Source organism: Cucurbita moschata, unplaced genomic scaffold (genome assembly GCF_002738365.1).
Source record: "Cucurbita moschata cultivar Rifu unplaced genomic scaffold, Cmos_1.0 Cmo_Scf00022, whole genome shotgun sequence".
Classification (NCBI taxonomy): Eukaryota; Viridiplantae; Streptophyta; class Magnoliopsida; order Cucurbitales; family Cucurbitaceae; genus Cucurbita; species Cucurbita moschata.
The window spans coordinates 2,368,845-2,385,626 of record NW_019268538.1 but is presented as its reverse complement, the minus strand read 5'-3'; the positions used below and the strand labels follow the sequence as shown (position 1 = coordinate 2,385,626).

Below are 16,782 nucleotides of genomic sequence, written 5' to 3'. Positions count from 1 at the left end.
CCCCCCCCCCCCCCCCCCCCACCCCACCCCACCCCAAAGGTACCAGCCACTTATTTATGAAGCAAGATTCATCAAAAGGTTGAATAAATCAAATCAAGGGCAACAATCGTTAATAATACTAAGTGGAAAAAAATTGACTAGCATTCAGAAACTTGTGACCTGACCTGTGAAAAAATTAGAACCCGATGCTTCGTTTCATGCAATCTCATTAATAACTTATCTAGTATGACTAGCTTCCCGCTGCTCCAGATTATTCGATCCAGCTTGCTGCTATCATTTGAGTCAAAGTCCCCACCATAACCATGATCTGCACTTTCGAACAGAAAGGGGTGATTGCAGCATTTTTTTAACTCCACCACAATATTCAAAAGTGAAACCTGAAAAAGTTATAATATTTTCAAGTAATCAACAATCCTGAAGTCCAAATAGAATAAATTTAATCATTAAAATTAATGTTAACAACAACAGATAGAAACTTGAATTTGATCGGTGCTGACAATAAACCCAGTAAGTAATTGAAATAGATAACTACCTGATTCCCACGAACTCCTTTGTTTAAGTCCTGAAAGTTGCGTTCTAAAATCCACTTGTAATATCTAAAAACAAAAAAGAAGTATCATGTATTGTCTGCAAATCTATTTCTACAATTGAAAATATTACTAGCTGTTGTAACCCCAATTAGCCGTTCTGTAATTTCATTACATTAATGAACAGATTTTCTGTTTCCTTTAAAAGTGTGAGTGAATTACTTACTGTTTCTGAAGCGGAGACATCTCAACCCTAAGAATACGCTCAATCTTTGGAGGCAAAGACTTCTCAACATCCTTTATAATACGACGAAGGATGTGAGGCTTCAGTTCCATGTGAAGACTAGCAAGCTACAAATAATCCAAATCACGAAGGATCATATGAGAGGCAACATCCTCAAAGTGAAACAAAGATATCCTAAAATAGAATATTACCTCAGTCTCATTGAACGAACTAAGGTTCTTGTAATTCTGAATGAAATCTTCCTTATTCTTGAACTTATCGGTATCAAGAAAGTGAAGTAGAGCCCTGTGAGGCAAAATGGACAAACAATCCTTCAATTGAACACGTACAGAAAAAACTGAGTTTACTACTAATGAGCATTCCAATGGAAAAATATAGCACTAGTAAATTTGTTCAGATTATATACACTGGAAGTTTGCAGTTACCAATTAAAATAAGGATAATGTAATCTTGCAGGAGACTATATGGAAAGTTAATAAACATAAATATATAATGTGAAGCTGAATGCCTAAAAGATCTAAATCATCAATCCAATACACACCAAAATATAATAATAAAGTTTATGAATGAGAAATAAGGAGAGAATACTTCATTTTAAGGTAGAATTAGAAATGATTTCTGTTTCGTGTGCATGGATCAACCCAAAAAATTGTTAATGAATTAAGATTTGTCTAGAAAATACTAATCTGATGGTCAAGTGTATTCTCTACAAAACCACAACACCAACATTCGCAGAAATACATCTTTTAAATATGTGTTCTCCAAATACATTAAAAAGACTTTTGCAAGTTACAAACTTCACATTTTAAATATCATATGCAAAAGATGACAAAATATAAATCTCTAAGAAGCAAAACAAAATCAAAATTAATAATTTTCTTAGATGTGCTTCTGTCCTATGCAAAACTTTTAAAAAGAATTAATAAGGGAAGGCCTAACACATGAATTTGAGTGTCAGTGTTGGATATAGACATTATAGTGAAACTAAAAGTATCAAAGATTCATAATCACGTGCAGGGGAATACACAACACAAATGCCCACCGACCCCATGTGAGTGTGCACAAATTCACACAATAAATCATAGAAGGTTTGATATTCCATAAAAAGTTAAAAGGTCTGATATAACACAAGAAACCATAAAGGGGTACCATTACCAAACAAAGCAAACTTCAGGCCAAAAGACAGGAGAAAAAGATAAACTGAAAGATGTCAAGGCAGCCTTCAAGGCCAGAAACATCATTTGGATTTAGGCATACATATGAAATTAAATAGAAAAAAACAAACGGAAACACAAATATGGTGAATATCCCATATTAGAAAGTAGAAAATTAAATAATACCATAGCTCTTCCACATTGTTCTGTAATGGAGTACCAGTAATGAGCAGTTTATTTTTTGTGCTAAATTCCTGAAAACCCAGGAAGGATCGTCAGTAATAAATTAAACAAGTATGACACTAGAAAGTTGCAATAAGTCAAAATAAAAGCATACCGAAAGGGTTGTATACAACTGTGCCTCACTATTCTTTAATCTATGAGCTTCATCAACCATCAAATAATTCCACTTGATCTTTGAAAGAACGGCACGGTCCTTCAGAACTACTTCATATGTAGTCAACAATGCATTAAACTTTATAGGTCTGCCAGCTCTCTTATTTTCAAATTCATGCTGCTGACAAACCTGCAACCAAAAAAATGCATGCAAGAGTAGAAATTACCAAGAGAACGAACAGAACAAATAAAATTTTCAAGGGTTGATTAACTAAGGAAAATAAAATCTAAGCATAACCTTCCCATCGACTTGTTTTCAATTTTATAAAAAAAAATCACTTCATTCCCAGTAAAATAACATATAGTGGAAACATTTTCATCAAGTAAACCTAACATTGCCGTCTGAATAAAGTCAGAAAAGACGACTTGCCTCTCTGCTTGCACGGGTACCAACATAGACAATAACATTCATATCAGGCAGCCACTTCCTAAATTCTTTGGCCCAGTTTGACAAGGTGGACAGTGGTACAACGACAAGAAATGGTCCGTGAATTTGTTGAGCATTCTGTCAAATAAAAGAACATTAGTCCTCAAGATTAATCTATCAGAGATACTCATAATAAAGCTGAAGAGAGTTATTTAGCTCCACCTGTAGAAAGCCAAGCATGGAAACAGACTGAACAGTTTTCCCAAGACCCATTTCATCAGCTAAAATTACATTAGTATCATTTCTCCAACTACATCAATGAAAAGATAGACCAATCACATAAATATCGAAGAATTATAATCAAAGAAAATAAATGGGTCTGGAGTGTTTTCCATGACAAACAGTCTTCTTTCTTAAAACCAAACACTCACCAACTTACTAACCACTTTTCGACCATTCTATTTGTGTATTTAACTAAGTTCAAACAATTTAAATAAAAAATAGATAATCAAAATTAACAAATCTAACGTGAAATTAAACAATAAGTGAACAATACCTATTAACAAGAAAATTCAAACCCTCAAGCTGATAATCTCGAAGCTTGCCTCCCCTCAGCCACTCGGGCTGTTCATCAAGTTTCCTTAAACTCACTAGAAATCAGAAAAGCTATAATGTTAAAGTATGTTAACTACACATACAGTATACAAGAAAGACAAGAATTAAAGGCCAACCAGAGATAAACCACCAGTACCATTTCAGATATACACAGTTAGCATCTAACCAACTCTACAAATTACATAGCTTTATTCAAGTAATATCCTTATCCACTACATCGCAAATATAACACGACTATAACCAAAGTTGTAATATACATTCTTGTTCTACCATACAGCGTTTGTCTGCTGCATAAGTTAAAAAACTATCTATACTTCACATCAGTAAAAGAAGGTGTTCAATCTGTTGAGTGTCTTAATCAGAGCATCAGCAACCCAGGTGATTGTTAAATACTATGTCCTTTCTACCATTCCAAATTTTAGGTTTCATAACAAAGTCAATAAATCGTCACTCAGTCAAAAATATAAATCCTCATTAGTCATTTTATCATTTATTATTTTCTCATTAACCAAATGGCAATCAAATGATAGAACAGAAAATGGATAATGCAATTTTAGGGCTCTTCTGTAATTTTTGTACTTTTTGTCCTCACATGGACCATGTTAAACGTAGCCACCACCTATACTTGTCTAAATGAAAAATGATTGTTCATATACCTTATAAAAATAACAAAAAGAAAACACACCAACGACCTGATTTCTAATCCTCCACAACTATGGCTTTGTAATTCCAAATACCAATAAAATCTAATTTGTTACCTAAACTTATGCACACAATGTATATATAATCCATTTGTCAAAAGTTGGTTATAAGTAAGGTTTTATGGCATCAAGTTTCCGCAGACCTTTGCTCTTTTTACGCTGAAGATCAACAGATTTCCCTTGTATGGACATTGCAGCTTCACGAGCCTGCTCAAATTATGAAACAGGAAAAAAAATGTAACTGCCAGCTTCAATCATACAAACAAGATTGAAAAAATTAATCACAATGATTGAACAAACAAACCGGTAAAATGGTCACTACCTTCATTTTACCTTTTTCTCTTGAATGAAGAAACCAATAAAAGCATAAAATGAAAAAGTGAGGGCAATAGAAAGGAGCCAAAAAAACTAACAAACTATACAATTACCAAAAGAAAAAGACAAAAAGAAACAAGTGGGAGGAGGAGGCGGAGGGAGCTCCCTTTCAGAAGGATAAGAGATAAAGGGTACTCACAATAATGTTGCCCAGTTTAATAAAGTGATGGATAGATGGGTACTCGGGAAAACTTTGTCTAGTATTAACGGTACAAGGAAAAGGACCAAATATTTGAAAACAATTTATCCTAAAGCCAAGGACAGCTGATTTGGATAAACACATCAACCCCAATCCCAAGATCCATGGCAATTGCTTAATGCTTAAAGAATGAGCAGCTCCCAAACAATCAAAAATGCAGAATCAAGTCGTGATACTCTATTTTCCTTTTTAATAATCTCAAAATAATTACATTTTTAAAAACTCGCAAAAATTGATAACAACGATTGGTTCTCGTTTTGTAAATTCGTGGTATCTAATCCTTCCAAGACATGGAGTACCACAGAAAGTTTTCTTTTATTAAAAAAGAAGTTTTTTGGTCTTTTTGAGTGTGTGGGTGAGTATTACCCAGAAACACTTTTCATCAAAATATTTATCATTTTATAATAATTGAAAGATAAAAGTACTTTAAAACCATTAGGAAATGGCATGCCTGAGTTTGCCTTTCCCTGTGGATTCCTACCTTCCCACAAGAATAGGGGGCTAACCGCTCACTGTTTCCTTCCCTTTTTTTTTCTCTCTTTTCTTCATAATTTTTCGCTTTCAAGAATTATTTGCATTTATATATTTATCTATTATAAGCTTTCCCAAACCTTTCACTGGGGAAATCAAAGTAATACTGTCTGCAATTATTAGAAAATTTCGCAATTCAATTTACAAATAATATAATTCTTGAAAGAAAAAAGAAATAAAGCAGAAATCCAATTTCTCAACAGAGATTCAAGTTGTAAATGTTGTCTGCTGACCAATCCAGTAAAGGTCCAAGAAAGTTCAGCAGGCCGAAATATTTAATTCAAAACTAAGTTTTCAATCTAAATTTCACAGAAGTGATAGGAAGAAAAAGATTATTATGAAATGTAAAATATTATAATGAAAAACACTAAATGAAAATAGAACATCTAGACTTTAAACTCTGGAGTGTATCTTAATAGAACATTATTTCATAAATAGGTGTTTAGCCAAATTACATGAAACTGCTAGACATCATACAGTAATTCTCCACAATACCTCATTGCTTACAAATAGTTTGATCTGATTACCATCTTTTCATGTCAAAACAAGTTAGATATTTTAAAGTTATATTATTATAAGTCATCCCCACATTTCACCACTTGAAACAAATTAGTCAGTGGGCTTCCATTTACTTCATTTTAGCCCCTACATTTCTTAGTCCGTTACGTTAATAATATAACTAACTAATAATGTAAGCTGACCTAGCACCACACGGAAGCTAACATGAAAATTTGATATTATGTGTACACAGTTGCACATATAGGATGAAGCTGAAGTGGCATCATGTCAGCTTCCACATGGTGCCATGTCAGCTTTTATGGAAGTAAATCCTGTGTTCACTAAAATGTAGGGACTGGAATAAATCAAATGGAAGTAGAAGGCCAAAACATTGACGTAGTACAAGAACAACATTTACACAAGTTGACCATCATTGTATACTAAGAAACACTCCAACATGTCCTTGTTCTCTACGTTGCAGCAAAGGACTACAACTATGACCAACAGGCTCGTGCCTTTCTTGTAAAATAAATAATAATTAAAATTTGATAATAATCTCACAAGAGGTGAAAATAAGAGCCCCATCTAATTGGCTCACACATCAATTCATTAGGACACCCATTCCTTAGGTAAATTATGTGGGTGTAAAAGATTTTTGATCTTCGGATGGGTCATGGAAAAGCTACTAGAGTGATTCTTTAAGTTTGGTCAATGGCTCATAGGATTAGCACTAGTGACATCGGTTCTAAGTTTTGCTTCTGTGCATCTCTTTTTCTTGGTCAAGCATTTTTCCAAAGGGACACTGATGCCAACTGAAATTTCCCTTGTACATTACGATTTCTAGTTTCATATTTGGTGTACATGCAAAAAATTACAGTTTATATGCATCGACGTAACACCTTGTTTGATTGCCGAGACTCATAAGAAAGTCCTTTTCTTTAACTGTCCCTTGTTGGTAGAAGTTTTATGTAATGTCGGAATCTAGCTGTGTATTGGAACACCTGGACTAGGGACAGAGAAATTTTTAGGATTAAACCACCTTGGGCTGGCCTAGTGGCCAATAAAGGACACGTAAATAATGAAGACTTGGAGGGAATGAGTTCAAGCCATGATGTTCATCCATCTAAGATTTTATATCCTACTAATTTTCTTGGCAACCAATTGTAGCCGTGCACATAGTTGTCTATTCCCGATGAGAATAAATGAGATGCACATTACAGTATTTGGTGAAATTCTTATTAGGGGTTTCTATCCTATTTCTTCAATTATATTGTGGCCACCACAGTTTTCGGCAAAGGACCATCAGTTCTACCATTCTTAATTAAACTATTTTGAGTTCTATTAGAAATAATGATCTCATGAAATCAAGAACCTACAACATTAGACAATAAATGAGTACCGTAGAAGTGATGTAAAAATAACATTTTTTTAAAGTCAACAATAGTTGGAGAAAGCAAAATGCAAATAGCCACATACCTTGTACTCGTCAATAGCATCTTGCGCAAATGAAATATCTACATCCTTCTCCCTAAGACAAATTTTACAAACAATAGTAAGTATTCAAAGACTTCCAACGAGTAGATGTGGAATTAATACATGGGGGAAAAGGGCATCAAACTTCATCGAATTAGGATATGATATCGTATAGCATTTATTACCTAACTATAAGGCCAATAAAAATTTCTTGATCTCACTCATAAATTATAAAAGGGAAAAAAAACTCTTAATAACAACACATTCAGAAATTCATTTTAAAGAGTTGATTCTGGTTACCAAGTTGCTTCAGCATAAGACAATCCCTGCCACTTGACCAAATACTCTGGTACTACATCACCTGAAGCATCTTTGCTGATACGGTCAGAAATTATTCTCTCCACCTACAAGTCCACATTTAAATACGATTACAAAAACTTTTAAGCAAAAGACTAAAAACAATAATGGATAAAGTTCAACAAAGTAACCTGACTATTTTGCTTGATGAGATCCAAATCCATTTCCTTACTGACATCATAGACCTCAATCTGTAGACATAACCAGCCAATAATGAATGAGATAGCTTATCAAAAGTTGTAGTCTATTGACAAAGCACTTCGAAAATATTCAGTGTACACTTACAATAATGACAACTTGCACTAATCAATTTTATTACAATATCAAGAAAAAATTACCTCCTCACGGGAGACACTCGTCCTGTACCTTATTTCCTCCATGACCTTTTTAGTATAGTTTAAAACCTTCTTAAAACCACTAAGCTGCAAGAAATATGTGTTTAATGGCAGAGAAAAGAATAAGAAGTTAGCTAAAGACTCATCGCAATTATACAAGAAAACATTGTTTTGATGAGACGATACAAAACCCAAGAAAAAAAATCATTCAGAAGCATACATGTTGTAGTTCAGAGAACGGTTTCCATTGACAGTGTAAATGCGACTGGCCTTTCCATTTTATTAAAAATTCCACCTCATTCCAATCCAGTTCAGAATCAAATGAATGACTAAACAGGACAGGCTCGATTGATCTGTTATTTCTTATAGCATCTTCAGCCGTGCCCTTTGGCTGGTGCCAGAGAACTTTTTCTATTGCATCACCATCTTCCTCTTCAACTTCCTCCTAAAAAGCACATAGGACAAAGACATTGAAAGAGTAAATTAGCAATCAAAACTAATACAGAAAATAGTGAAGAAATCTGTTTCTCTCATTGATGTTCAAATAAGATAATACGTGAGACGAGAGCCTTCAAATAAATAGGCACCAAACAACCCAGTTCAAAAAACACAACTGGTTGAACCAGTAACCAACCAACCCAGTCCCTACAAAACCAGACCGTGGTAACAAAAGATAATAAAGGGGTATCAACAAATGAACTACAACTAAATGGGACTGCAGGTAACAATATGAATACATACAAACACAAAGAATCGATAAATTAATATCAACAATAACAAGCCACATACAAGCAGTACAGTTCATTGCAATCCAGTGAAGGGGAACCTCAAAATAATACAATACGTCAATAATTGTTATATTTTCTGAAGAAATAGAAAATTTATATTTAAACAAAAAAACAAGTTTTGTCCAGAACTATATACATGGTAAACAAAACATTATTTTAGAAGCCAAAAGAATATATCAGCCAGCCTCAATATAATTTGAAAAAGTACAAGCACACCTTTTGGGACTTGTTCTTTTTGCCCTCATCAAATTCTTCACTTTCTTCACTTTCAACATATGAAACTTTTCGAACTGACCTACTAGAAGTTCTGACCTCCCTGCTTCGTCCTGAGACAACTGTCGTCGCAGAATAACGACCACTATTCTTGCGAAGGCGAATGTTAGTCTTCCCTGAACTCTTAAAACCCTCAACACTATCACTGGCAGAATCCTCAGTTGAAGATTCATCCTCTTCGTACGAGGATTTTCCTTTTCTTTGTCGAATAGATAATTGGTACGACTTGCGTTCACTGGTAGATTTTACATTGCGTCCTCCCTTACTGCGTTGCTTTCCCCTACCTTTCTTTCCATAATTGGGTCTATCATCATCAGAAATTTCCAAATCATCATCACTCCCATCATCTTCCTCATAATCTTCACCACCATCCCAGTCTTTATCCTGCTATCAATAGAACACTAGAATTAGAGAGCATTGTACAAGAACCCCCATATATGAACAGCATAACGAAAAATATATATATGTGAAGAATAAAGTTATATTTCTATAGATATATATACACACACTGTATACAGCCATGATGGGGATGAAGAAAAAATCCCATTCAGAGAAGAACAATAGTAAGACCAGTAAGGTAAAGATGGTCATGGGAATGAAGGGAAAAAACACAAGAAATGAAATTCATTCAAGAAGCACCAATGATGGGGGAGAGGCAATGGAATACTGATAAATAAATAGAAAAGATGGAAGGAATCAGACTAGATATTGGTTATATAGGAGAAGTTCTAAATAGAAAATTGCGCCGGCAGAATGTGGAAGGGAGAATCTTTCAGATATTAGCTTGAATTTTTTCATTTTACTTTATTCTTTGATGTGCCTGTGCCTCGTACTTCGTACATTTTTTTCAACATAATGCAAACAAAATTAATAAAAGAGAAGGTGAAAGAAAAGAAAGAGGGAAATGGAAAATGTGATTTGATGAAAGTGAAGGAAAGTTTTATTTATCGCATCATGAAATCCAGCAAATGAAAATTATTGAACAAATATATAAATATATGAAAAAACCTAACCTTTTTCATTGAAGGACCACTTGAGACGCCATAATCAGGTTCAAAGTCCACATCATCAGGGTCATCTTCTGCAAACACCCACAGATATAAAATTTAGCCAATGTGATAGTGAACCATATCGGATGAAGTCAAATACTGATACATTGTAGAGTTGGAACAAAGATCACCAAATGTCAACCAATTAAAATAAAAGAAGCATGGTAAACAGTTTAAACATTAAAATAAAAAAAGATCAATAAAATAATCGGCAAACAGAAAGACAGTAATATTAATCCACAGCCAACTTGAAGGAAAATAATACTACAGAGAAAGATACCATCTTCATCATCCTCTTCATAATCAGCATCATCATTATGTTCTCCATCATCTCCGTCATCTTCATCTTCATTATTCCCAACTCTAGAATTTCCTCGCATGTAATTGTTGTTGGCATTAACAGACTGCAACTGTGACCTATTTGACTTCACTGAGTGATTAAACCCTCCGTATGGAATGGAATCGCTCTGCTCATCTACATCCTGCTCGTAATATTCATCCGACAACATCCCACCTTCTGCAGGGACATCATTATACCTTCTTTGACCTTTAACCTCTTTTGGTTGGCCGCCATCTTCAAATTCTGACCCGCCATCCTTTTCATTGGATATATTATCTTCTGATCCTTCTCCAGTTTTAACGTCAGACTCACTCTTAGACTCCTGCGCAGAATCAGAACCTCCATGAATCATAGGTTGACAGTCCTTCCAAAATGTTGAACCCCACCTTCTACCCACTGCCGTTCTTCTTCCAGAATTTTGAAAGTTTGACACTCTCATAGCAATACCATCATCTGCAGCTGACTCATTTTGAAACCTACTGGAATCATCTACCTGACCTCCATTATGATAAGTTGCGCCTATGTTGATATTAAAGTCTTTTTCTGTACTCATGTCTTCCTCATCATTTCCCGCAGAGGAGTGGGTTCTATCGCTAACTTGTCCTTGGCCTTTATCTTCCAAGACACCATGAGAAACTGGTTCGTTTGAATGATTCCTAAAAAAGGCCATTCTTCTACATGGAATAAAACACCCCAACTTAGTGATGGTGAAAAAGAAGATTTGTAACCTGAAATAAGAAAACGGTTAACAAGAAGGGAAGAACAGGAACGCCTAGCTTTGCCATAGAAAAGGACAGGTTTTAAAAGTCATAAGAATATGGCGCGTACAGGAAGACAAAGGGAGCATGAACCTCCAAAAGAAAAAAACCTTCATTGCAGTTTCCAAGTTCAAACTCTCAAAACACATTGGATGACTTATTAACTTACTTCATACATTGAACACATTGTTTCTTTAGTGTGCTGTAGAAAACAGTTACAGGTGAACTACAGCAATTATCTCAAACAAAGGGTGAACTCAGCAAATGTAAGGAATTGAACAGCACGGTTTAGTAAGAATCAGCTCCTATTCGTAGTTAGTTATTTTATGCAAAATCCAAGCCGAAGGTTCATGCGATGCCCAAGTGAGTGTTCAAACAAGCCCGAGACTAAGCATTCATTCATCGATCAGAAAGAAAAAAATTTCATCGAATTTCAAACGCGAGTATATCAGGAGAGGAGATAAATTCAAAGAACGCGGAAAACAAATGCTAAAAACATATTGCAAACGGCAATCTTCAGATCAACAAGCTAATTCCGGAAATCAAATATTTTGAAGGCTAAAACCTCTCGAAACCTCCAAAATGAAACCCTAACATTCAAAGAACTCCCAATTCACAATCAGAAACCTAAAAAAACGTTTCGAAAATAAGACGGAATGAAAGATCGAGAGTCAGAGTAAAAAAAGATGATCGAAAACAAAAGCAAGTCTCGCACCTTCAGAAGGCAAGCAGAACAGAAAATGAAGTTTGACTAATCAAAAGGGAAATAACGCGCGGGCTAACAGTTATCCTATTCCTATGGACAGCGCCAATTGTGAGTCGCCGGAACTGAATCGGCGGCAAGAAGAACAATTAGGAATAAAATCGGTTCGGGCTATCGGGTGTGGGAGGGAAAAATCGAGGAAATTCAAAAGGTCGTCGACGACAACGGCGGCGGCGGCGGAAGCTAAGATGCGCCAGTTGGCGAAGTTAACAGCAGATTTAGGAGGAAGAAGACGATGAGGAAGAGTGAAATTCTATTCCGTTTAACCTTCCTCTCGTTTTTCCTTTTTTCCTTTTTTTTTCTTTTGTTCTTTTTTTTTTCTTTTCTTTTTCCTCTTTTGTGGTTGATTTAAGGAGAATTGTTTCCAGAGAGTAATGTGTTTGTGAAAAAGGGTGGAATTCGGAATTCGGAATTCGGAGATAATTGAGGGTTATATCATGGCATGGCCTTCAGGGTTATTTATTTATTTATTTCTTTTCTTTTCTTTAATTCTCTTTTTTTTTTTAATCTTTTTATTTTATTTTATTTTATTTTATTTTGTGTTTAATTGATGGCTCTCGATTTCCCACTATCTCGTAATTATTTTAGACAAATAATCAATAATTTCCTTTTAAAAAATTCATCTGATGTTTATTTGCTTATTTATTTATTTATTTATTTATTTATTTCTAATTATGAATTTAAAATTAAATTTTTTTATATATAAAAATTGAAATAAAAGATCTACTTTTTAGATTTTTTTTTTTACCCAACAAACATATAAAAAGATAATTATGATGGATTTGTTCAGTGTTTCAATTTACGCGCGTGGTAAAATCGAACTGTGCAGTAACTAATATTATAATAATATTTTTTAAAGACTAAAAAAACTATTTCCTATAATCACGAATATTCCGGGGTTCGCAATTTAGCAGTAATACAGATTCTATAGCAATTTTGTTCCGAAGCAGAAGGGGAACATTAAAAAAAATTCATTAATTAAAATTATAATAATAATAATAAAAATTGGGCCGCCAAATGCAAACATAGTTGAACGACCCATGGGCTAATGAGCTAATGTAATGGGCTAATGGGCTAATGGGCTAATGGGCCATATATTCTGTTTTGAAACCCAACTTTATTAAGATAGGTATCTAAGATTTTTAAAAAAAAACTGAAAATATATATGTATATCTATATATATATATATATTTTTTTTTTTTTTTTTTGTCTGCCTACTTTTAAATATTTGAATTTAATATTTATACTTTTCCATCAAATTTAAATATATCAGTTTTAAATATTTGAATTTTATTAGATTTCGGGAGTTTTATTAAATACAAAATTACAAATTCAAATATTAATCGGACATTTTAAAATTTTAGAAACTTTTTGATATATTATTAAGTTCATTAACTAGATTTAGGGATAATTAGATTTTTTTTTTTTTTTTTTGAGATTTTGTCCATTAGTTACCCATTGTTTTTTTTTTAATAAAATATAAAATAACGCAAAGTTTAATCTTAAATTATAGATAGACGTTTCATTGAGTGCACCATTTTCATATAGTAGATCAAATCTGCACCTAGTTATCGTTACTAGGACAGATTCTTTGTATTTCTAACAATTTATACAATACAAGGGTAGGTGCACTTGAATATACATGTTTGCTCGTTAGATCTCAAATTGTTTATCCATGGCTCGGTCTGTTTCTTTAATATATTGTAATCACAATCGTAATGTATCACTTCCATCATCGATATTTATATGCATTATGATTGAAGTCTATGAGTGTGGATAAACTTTAATCGTAACGCATGAAATCCATCGGTATATCACTAATAAGCTTCAATAGTTCAAGAAATAACTCTCGATTAATTATGGTGTTTCATTATTGTATTTTAAATTTTGAAGTATCAAAGTTATAAACTCTTAAAATGACTGATGAAAGGTCAAGAGGTTCATTTGAAGAATGTATGTTATTCTCGTAAAGTAGACTCGAAAAATGTAGTAAAATGAGCCTTTGTTTTTCTTTAGCCAAAAGCTTTACAATTCTGTGTAATTTATACGGCATGTTTAGGATTATTTAAATTTGACATTATCAATATATCTACGGAGTTATTCAAATTTAAAACAAATGTTCTTGACTTGACATATTTGATTAACAAAATAATTCAAATATTTATTCGCTACCTCCCTCCTTTCATTTTTTTTTTCTTTTTTTAATTTTTATGAAAATAAGTTACATTTATGAAAATTTTACAAAAAGCAAGAAATTAAATCTAAGATTTAAAATGAGAGACTAATGACTAAATAATATATTTTTTTAAGTTAGAGGACCAAATTATATAACTTTAATATTTATTATCATTGTTTATTTATTTATTTATTTAAAAAAGGAAAATTGTGGTTGAATAAAGGTGGCATTAAAGCAGGACCTAAAGTAGCCGTTGGAAATTCAAAGCGAACTAATTGAAATCTTCGCCGTCTCCACAACGTTCACTAAAATTTTTGAATATTTACCCTTCAAATCGAAGCCCTAATTCTTCGTCTCTCTCCTTCGATTTAAGCTCTACAGTCTCCCTTCTCTCCCTACCAACGTCTAATCGATACTTCGTTGGTGGAGAAATTCCTTGGATTATTCGCGAATTCCTCGTGTCTTCTGTAATTTGGATCAGAGAGAATGGCGGCCATTAATCGATACACTGATAACACGACGCCGGCTAACCCTGTTGTTTCTCCAGCCAAGCAATCCTTACCGCCGGCCAAAACCGCGGACTCTCAGTCCGTTCTCAAAAGGTATATATATTTCCGATCTTTCGTATTTGATTTGATACGTACGAGGCTACGGATCGATCGCGGTTCTGTTTGTGTGCAATCGCCTCCGCTGTTTTGTGATATTCGGCCATTATTGAACTTTACGCTGTATGAGAGTGTTCTAGGGTTCTGGATTTAGTTTGAACTGATTTTGAGGACTGTTCTGTGGTCTTTCGCAATGATCTTTTTAGGGATTTAAGGGTAATTTGAGTGTCCTCTAAGGTTCTCTCCCTAACTTTTGCACCATAGACACATGGATCTATGTTGAACGATATACCTCGTTCTTGCGTGTTTTATATCAAGAAATTAGTGAAGAACATATATAACTAACGATCTTCCTTCAATTTTTGTTGTGTTTTCTCTGACAACAGGTTGCAGTCTGAGTTAATGGCTCTAATGGTAAGACTTGATTGAAGGATTGTTCTGTGTCATGTGTTATTTTCCGACTGTTAAATTGAAGTATTTGCTGATAGATGAATAAACTCATGGTTTTGAAATTGCAGATGAGCGGAGACTCTGGGATTTCAGCCTTTCCGGAGGAGGACAACATATTCTGCTGGAAAGGGACAATAACCGGAAGCAAAGACACAGTGTTTGAGGGAACAGAGTATAGACTATCCTTTTCGTTCCCTAACGATTACCCTTTTAAGCCACCAAAGGTGAAGTTCGAGACTGGCTGCTTTCACCCAAATGTCGACGTTTATGGCAATATTTGCTTGGACATACTTCAGGTAATTGAGCTATAGCCAAGTCTTCGACAATGAAACCGTAACTTCTATCCAGAAGTGAGTAATGTTTCATCTTTTGCAGGATAAATGGTCATCAGCCTATGATGTGAGAACAATACTTCTATCCATCCAGAGTCTGCTTGGAGGTATACTTCCTGACTTGATGGTTTTATTTCAATCTGAATGCTTCTAATTTTGCGAATGGAAAATGGATTTTGCGAATGACCCTTTACCGCCATTTACTTACAGAACCAAACACAAGCTCACCTTTAAACACCCAAGCAGCCCAATTGTGGAGCAATCAAGAAGGTGGGTTTCCATTGTAACACTAGTTTTTTTTTTCCTTCTCTCTCTGAGTTCATGTGATGAAAGTTGGCTCACTCATGTTTTCTGTGTTTTCTGCAGATTATAGGAAAATGGTGGAGAAATTGTACAAGCCTCCAACAGCAGCAGCTTAGACTGTTTTNGTTTCCCAAATGATTTTTTTTTTTTTTTTTTTTTTTTTTTTTTTTTTTTTTTTTTTTTTTTTTTTTTTTTTTTGTCTTTCATTCAGTGTGCTCTTCATTTGATTTTACTCCCTGGATGTAATAGATGTTATATGGTGCTCTCCTGTTATAAGTGGAAATTTCAAGTCATGAGGCCTGTGTTCTCATTTCAGAGTTCTATCAGCCTACAATTCAAATTCTTGTTGATTAGTTTCTGTCAAAATGCTTGATTAATGCAGAAGATTGTTGAAATTTTTTTACATATCAAGAAGTATTCAAATTGACTATTCCTATCGTGTTAATACTAATGAATTCATAGCTACGATTTAATATTTTATTTAGGATTGTAGGCACTCTGTATTGGACCCGGTTAATGCTCAAACTGAGAAGATGGTTCTTCTGTATTGGACCAGTGTGTTTGTCGTCCTTCTCTTGCCTTGTTCATGAGTTGTTGTACTGCATGCTTCAGTCCTTATGTGGAAGGGGGGGAGCAGGAGAGCTTAGGTTGTGTGGTCAGAAGGTTTGCTTGCCTTGAGATGGGGGAGGTTCGGGAATTATAGGGGCCTGTCTCCACTTGGAGTGTTGCGGTTGTAATGAAGCTTCTATTGCTTATTCTTATTGGTTTTGGTTCTCTATGTGTAGCTCGTGGTGTGGTGAGACGGTATATCTTGTGTGGGTGTAGGAGGCATGTGTACGACCTATAAATTTTCCTCCTAGTGCTCAAGAGCTAGGGCACTCCTTTATAGCTTGGTTTGTTGTTTGGGATAGATTCCTAGTGGGAAATCATCTTCATCACTCGAATCATTCTATCCCGACAAATTATGTTTTTTTTTGTGGTGTAGCAATTGAATCTCGTGATCATTTTTTTAGTGCCCTTTTCCCAAGTCTATTTAGGGTGAGGTGTTGCAAGGACTAGAGAGATAACTTGGATCTTCCAGTTTAATACATGTAAGTGTTTTTGCATTATTCTTGAGTGGACGGCAAGACCCACCTGTTGAGCAGGGACAAAAGTCGGCCTTAGTGATCCAAC

General features: G+C 34.4%; 2 protein-coding genes across 5 annotated transcripts in view; one reads left to right on the top strand and one right to left on the bottom strand.

The window, feature by feature from the left end:
• Positions 1-12,148, bottom strand: part of LOC111459246 (protein CHROMATIN REMODELING 5-like) — a 19,750-nt gene extending 7,602 nt beyond the window's left edge. Inside the window, exons 1-19 of one of the 4 annotated variants that reach the window (XM_023102050.1) lie at positions 11,696-12,148; positions 10,163-10,950; positions 9,847-9,914; positions 8,777-9,217; positions 7,993-8,217; positions 7,776-7,859; positions 7,569-7,628; positions 7,381-7,484; positions 7,084-7,135; positions 4,148-4,211; positions 3,245-3,338; positions 2,911-2,998; positions 2,692-2,826; positions 2,263-2,451; positions 2,112-2,179; positions 963-1,056; positions 754-878; positions 533-596; positions 165-377 (exon numbers count right to left, since the gene is read on the bottom strand). In XM_023102050.1, coding sequence (XP_022957818.1) covers positions 165-377; positions 533-596; positions 754-878; positions 963-1,056; positions 2,112-2,179; positions 2,263-2,451; positions 2,692-2,826; positions 2,911-2,998; positions 3,245-3,338; positions 4,148-4,211; positions 7,084-7,135; positions 7,381-7,484; positions 7,569-7,628; positions 7,776-7,859; positions 7,993-8,217; positions 8,777-9,217; positions 9,847-9,914; positions 10,163-10,892 — 2,898 coding nt within the window. In that variant the 5' untranslated portion in view covers positions 10,893-10,950; positions 11,696-12,148. The remainder of the gene's footprint in view (positions 1-164; positions 378-532; positions 597-753; positions 879-962; positions 1,057-2,111; positions 2,180-2,262; positions 2,452-2,691; positions 2,827-2,910; positions 2,999-3,244; positions 3,339-4,147; positions 4,212-7,083; positions 7,136-7,380; positions 7,485-7,568; positions 7,629-7,775; positions 7,860-7,992; positions 8,218-8,776; positions 9,218-9,846; positions 9,915-10,162; positions 10,951-11,695) is intronic. The other 3 variants (XM_023102049.1, XM_023102051.1, XM_023102052.1) reach the window with 3 other exon arrangements.
• A 2,092-nt stretch (positions 12,149-14,240) lies between these two features.
• LOC111459191 (ubiquitin-conjugating enzyme E2 20-like) lies at positions 14,241-16,014 on the top strand. The gene is made up of 6 exons (XM_023101967.1): positions 14,241-14,521; positions 14,911-14,938; positions 15,043-15,270; positions 15,350-15,413; positions 15,517-15,576; positions 15,673-16,014. The coding sequence occupies exons 1-6, from the start codon at positions 14,406-14,408 to the stop codon at positions 15,723-15,725; spliced, it is 549 nt and encodes a 182-aa protein (XP_022957735.1). The 5' UTR covers positions 14,241-14,405; the 3' UTR covers positions 15,726-16,014.
• Positions 16,015-16,782: the final 768 nt, after the last annotated feature.